Genomic DNA, 5931 nt, shown 5'->3' on the forward strand with positions numbered 1-5931 from the left:
ACAAGGGAATGCTAATTTAAAAGATGGCTTGTCATTATTAGCCTGGTTCTGTATGGAATACAGGCACATTATGGGACACAGGTCAGGTCATTATACATTTCTGTATAAAAGAAATTGTTGCAACCAAATCATGTGCTGGTGCACCAACCGAAAACGTTGGTTAGCACCAGGGCCACCAGCGGGAAAAGTTAGTGTAGAAGCCTGCATCTAAATGTTACATCAAATATATCCCTAAAATAAAGTAAAGATAAATGGCTGGTGCGTTTATTTATTTTTTGGTTTTATTGGTCAGGTATGCCAACCTCACGTGTTGCAGTGTGAGTAAACTGGACTTATCTGAGTGCTGACCTCTATGCATGATAGGCTGATGAGGTATGTTATGACTGGAGGTTGGTATCGGGTTTTTTTTCACATGTGCTTTGATAGTTATTGTGTAAAGAACAAGGCCTATTTCTCTTTTATCGGGATACAAGGATGGAAGACATGTCAGCAACTCAACCCAATCAAGGCCAGCTGTCACCCAGCAAATACAAATACACTGCATAGCAAAAAAGGCACATGACACATGCAATGTTAATTTCTTCCCATGAGAACAGACAGAGTGCTTAACTGATTAACCTGTTGGGGGTAGGGGGCAGTATTTACACGGCCGGATAAAAAACGTACCCGATTTAATCTGGTTATTACTACTGCCCAGAAACTAGAATATGCATATAATTATTGGCTTTGGATAGAAAACACCCTAAAGTTTCTAAAACTGTTTGAATGGTGTCTGTGAGTATAACAGAACTCATATGGCAGGCAAAAACCTGAGAAGATTCCTTACAGGAAGTGCCCTCTCTGACCATTCCTTGAGCTTCTTGTCTCTGTTTATTGAAGACTGAGGATCTTTGCTGTAACGTGACACTTCCTACGGCTCCCATAGGCTCTCAGAGCCCGGGAAAAAGCTGAATGATATCGAGGCAACCCCAGGCTGAAACACATTTGCGCTTTTGGCAAGTGGCCGATCAGAGGACAATGGGCTTAGGCGCGTGCACGAGTCGACCCCATGCTTTATTTTCTTTCGTCTTTTTACCTAAACGCAGATTCCCGGTCGGAATATTATGGCTTTTTTACGAGAAAAATGGCATAAAAATTGATTTTAAACAGCGGTTGACATGCTTCGAAGTACGGTAATGGAATATTTAGAATTTTTTTGTCACGAAATGCGTCGTGCTCGTGACCCTTCTTTACCATTCGGATAGTGTCTTGAATGCACGAACAAAATGCCGCTATTTGGATATAACTATGGATTATTTTGAACCAAACCAACATTTGTTATTGAAGTAGAAGTCCTGGGAGTGCATTCTGACGAAGAACACCAAAGGTAATAACATTTTTCTTATAGTAAATCGGACTTTGGTGAGTGCTAAACTTGCTGGGTGTCTAAATAGCTAGCCCTGTGATGCCGGGCTATCTACTGAGAATATTGCAAAATGTGCTTTCACCGAAAAGCTATTTTAAAATCGGACATATCGAGTGCATAGAGGAGTTCTGTATCTATAATTCTTAAAATAATTGTTATGTTTTTTGTGAACGTTTATCGTGAGTAATTTAGTAAATTCACCAGCAGTGTTCGGTGGGAATGCTAGTCACATGCTAATGTAAAAAGCTGGTTTTTGATATAAATATGAACTTGATTGAACAGAGCATGCATGTATTGTATAACATAATGTCCTAGGGTTGTCATCTGATGAAGATCATCAAAGGTTAGTGTTGCATTTAGCTGTGGTTTGGGTTTATGTGACATTATATGCTAGCTTGAAAAATGGGTGTCTGATTATTTCTGGCTGGGTACTCTGCTGACATAATCTAATGTTTTGCTTTCGTTGTAAAGCCTTTTTGAAATCGGACAGTGTGGTTAGATTACCGAGAGTCTTGTCTTTAAAATGGTGTAAAATAGTCATATGTTTGAGAAATTGAAGTAATAGCATTTCTAAGGTATTTGAATAACGCGCCACAGGATTCCACTGGCTGTTACGTAGGTGTGACGATTTCGTCCCGCCGACCCTAGAGAGGTTAATCCTATTTTCAGACTGGAATAAAGCTGGGGTCCTACCTGGTGTCAAACATTAAGCCCTCATGGATATTAGGGCTTTCTGCTTCAGGTGAGCTATTCATAATTAAAGGTCCAATAAAATAGCAGGGTAGAGGTGGTATTGTTATTGATGTTGCTGTATTTATGATATGATAACTAACGACAATTTATTTTCCTGTAGATTAAGGAAGAACAGCTCTGAGATCCCCAAACAAGAGATGACTATCTGGCTGTAAAGACTTGAAGATAGGCCTTATTTGGAGCTCTATACCGCCTTTACCCAAAGTTATTTTATAGCATATGAAATTTATATTTTGGTCAATAAATCATCTTGATTACTTTGATTTGTACAATTTGAGCTATGGAGGTGCATAAGAGTTATAAAGTGAGTGATTAGTATTTATAACTAATAAAAGATGAAAACAACAAATTCTAAAATGTCTAGAAACGTCTTAAGACGGATGTCTCAAGACATTGGTATTTCTATGGGCTGTCTTAAAGACGTCTTCATTTTCTAAGACAGGTCTCTATATGCCTCAAGACATCTTAATTTATATGTCTTAAGAAGTCACAGGGAATATCAGGGGAATCTCCAAATCAACCTGGTCCCAGAGCATTTCATATTATTCTGTACGTAAATCCGAGACACACCATTTATTATGATATGTTATGCTTCGTATGGTATGTATTCATTTGTCGGTGTCTATCACTCATTTCGTATGATAGGTTACAAATTACAATTAATTTATATTTGCAAAACATACAATACGTTCCGAATTAGCAAAACGTATATTTTATGAATTCTAGCTAGGTGGCCAACGTTAGCTAGCTGGCTAACGTTAACTAGGCTATGGGTTAGGTTTAGGGGAAGGGTTAGCTAACATAGCAAAAAAATAGTAAGACGTTGAAAAGTTGCTCATTAGCTGAAGTTGTCCTTGACGAGATTTGAACTCACAACCTTTGGGTTGCTAGACATTCGCGTTATACACCCGACCAGCCAAACTACTTTCATTTTTGCCTTAAGTAACCATCGGTCTTATGTACCCATACCAAACATCACATATACTACTGTTCAGGATTTACATTTAATATGTTACGTCTAGCCTATGAGACCAGGCTTTCCCAAAAGAAAGTGAAAGTTGAACTATACTCAACTGAAAGAGATAAAGGGCTCACTCAGCCATATAAATGTGTAGAGGCAGCGTACCACCATTCAACTTCAAAGAAGACTAAGTAGAAGAATAAGCTATATCAGACAGATTCTTACATTTACAAAATGGGCGGAATCTACAGTTATTTCTACCCAGAGGTAAGTAACCTACATTTGACTATTCTTACTATGTTTTTTCTTCACTAAGATCCTTTCTGTTGGCAACTAGTCTGTAATCTGAAATCTATTTTGCAATATTCTGAGAGAACATCCACAATTTCAAGGTGCCGCAAGCATGAACGTATGCATTCTCCAAACCATAAAATGCAAGACTTACATTTAAATGCATTATTTGTTGCTTTTCAAAAGAGATACATGATCAGGAAATATAAGGGGAGTGGGAAATCCTGTATGATTACTTCACACTCATTAGAGTGAACTAACTTAAGTCTGTTTTGCCCCAGTCTTCAGGGGAAATCACAGTTGTCGCTCAGACAGAGACCTATCAGGACACAGACAGGTGAGCCTAGAACCTAGAGTCTCTCTCTCCTTGGTCAAGTCAATCAAATGAATTTACAAACCCTTTAGCAGATATCACAAAGTGCTTTACAGTAACCTGGCCTAAACCCGAAAGTGTAAACACCCCTGTCTATCTTTCACTATAAGTAAACTTCCCCTATCCCCACCCAGGTCACCAGAGCAGCAAGGTGATAAGACAAACACAGGGGATTCCCAGCCTTCAGGGAAGAGCCATGTTGGCCCTCAATTAGAAAGCTCAGACAGGGAGGGGAGACAGTCTAAAAGTTGTTTACCTCTGTGTGTGTGTGTGTGTGGGGGGGGTGTTCTTCTTCTATCCTTGTGAGGACCTAAAATTCCCCAAAGTCCCTACAAGTATAGTAAAACAAGGAAAAGTCTCCCTCATGGGGACATTTCCCACGTCCCAATGAGGACAAGGGCTATTATAAGTTTACGGGTTAGAATTATGGTTAATGTTAGGGTAAGTGTTCGGTTTAGGGTTAGGGGTGAGGGAAAATAGGATACTGAATGGAAATTAAATTTTCCATAACGTGTGTGTGTGTGTAAATACCCTGGTTTAAGCCTTATCTCTTTTACTATTGCTTTGAAAAGTGAACATCGGTTTCTGTCCACCCAGGTCACGAGAGCAACAAGGTGATAAGAATAACACCGGGAATTTCCTGGGGGAATCACCAAGTGCCTTAGGTGTAAGTAGGCTTAACTCTGTATTTGACTGAAACAAAGACCAACTCAAGGAAATTATGTTTATGAGTGTGGGGTTTCCCCCTTAATCAAAGCAGCTGGTTGGGTTAACATTTAGGGGAAATAGTTAAGGGTTTATTGTTTTTATATTATCACCACAATTAAAATGATATATTCTGACTTGTTTATAACCCCTGGTTTTCTCTGATTATTAAATATATGTGTGCTCTTTTTATTAAGGCCAATGACAACATTGAGGATGTGGACAAGTTCAATGTCCTTGTGAGGTGTGCGGGAAAGACCTTGGACATAGACGTGTTCCCTCTGGAGAGAATAGCAGTTCTGTTGGAAAATGTATGTCAACAGGCAGGAAAGAAACGCAGCACAATGAAGCTTGTTTACAACGGTAGGCTATCTATCCACATGATGCATCCTTATGAGTTAAAGCAGTATGCCAGTTGTTTATTTCATATTTATTGTTGTTGTTTTGTTGTTGACTGATGTAGAACAAGGTAATGAGAGTCTTACATAGGCCAGGTAATTCGCAGTTAAACACTTAGCTGTAAAAGTATTGTATGCTAAGGTATGAATGGAAATTGTCTTTCTTTAATAATAAAAAAAAACAGCTTCTAAAAGATTGGTTTGATGACTTCTGTTTGCAGGGGAAATGCTGGACGAGAGCAAAACAGTGAAACACTATAAACTACGAAGAGGAAACTCAGTCAACCTCATTCATGCCTAAGTCAATGTGTTACTTATTCTTACTGTATGTGTCATCATAGCTGCATAAAGCAGAATATAATATCAATTGGTATCTGTGTCTCAAAACTGAGTAAGGCTATAAGATGCACTACACATAAATTGTATTACATAGTATCATCACCTACGATTTTATAAGCTAATCTTTGAGTGCTGGTGCCCTTGCATTACATTGTAAAAACCTATTGAGGCCCTAGCATTACATTGTAAAAACCCATTGAGGCCCTAGCATTACATTTTACCATTAGACCTACCTGCAATTTTGTCCTGTCTATTTGCTTTTAACAATAAAACTGATATTTATCCAGACTTGTGATAATTGTAGGCTACTTATTCTACAAGATCACAATGAATATTCAATTCGTATAATGTTAAGAAGCTAAAACTAATGCAAGAAATCATCAGGATACAACAGCAAACTAGATTATAATAAAATATTGAGCTAACGTTAATATGCCTACATGGTTCCCTGACAAAAAGGTGTAGTCCTAGACCAGGCTTCAAATGACCGCCAACACATGTGCAGCGAAACGGTGAAATTTAGCCTACTTCATAATAAGCCAATTTACATCCAAGACCTAGAAGGCCAAATTATATTATTTCTTACTTCAAATAACTTACAAGTTGCGTGAACATCATCGTGGTTCATGAACTCACGTGTTTACTGAGACATAAAATGGCAAGCGAAAAAAAATGTGGGTCCTATAGGTCATTTATAGTGCGTCAT

At 38.4% G+C, this 5931-nt stretch overlaps 1 protein-coding gene across 1 annotated transcript; it reads left to right on the top strand.

Annotated features, from left to right (window-relative positions):
• Positions 1-3196: 3196 nt before the first annotated feature.
• On the top strand, positions 3197-5513 carry LOC106608897 (uncharacterized). Its single transcript, XM_014207101.2, has 5 exons — positions 3197-3386; positions 3692-3747; positions 4381-4450; positions 4686-4851; positions 5108-5513. The coding sequence occupies exons 1-5, from the start codon at positions 3354-3356 to the stop codon at positions 5185-5187; spliced, it is 405 nt and encodes a 134-aa protein (XP_014062576.1). The 5' UTR covers positions 3197-3353; the 3' UTR covers positions 5188-5513.
• The last annotated feature ends 418 nt before the right edge of the window (positions 5514-5931 follow it).

Source organism: Salmo salar, chromosome ssa07, assembly GCF_905237065.1.
Source record: "Salmo salar chromosome ssa07, Ssal_v3.1, whole genome shotgun sequence".
Lineage (NCBI taxonomy): Eukaryota > Metazoa > Chordata > Actinopteri > Salmoniformes > Salmonidae > Salmo > Salmo salar.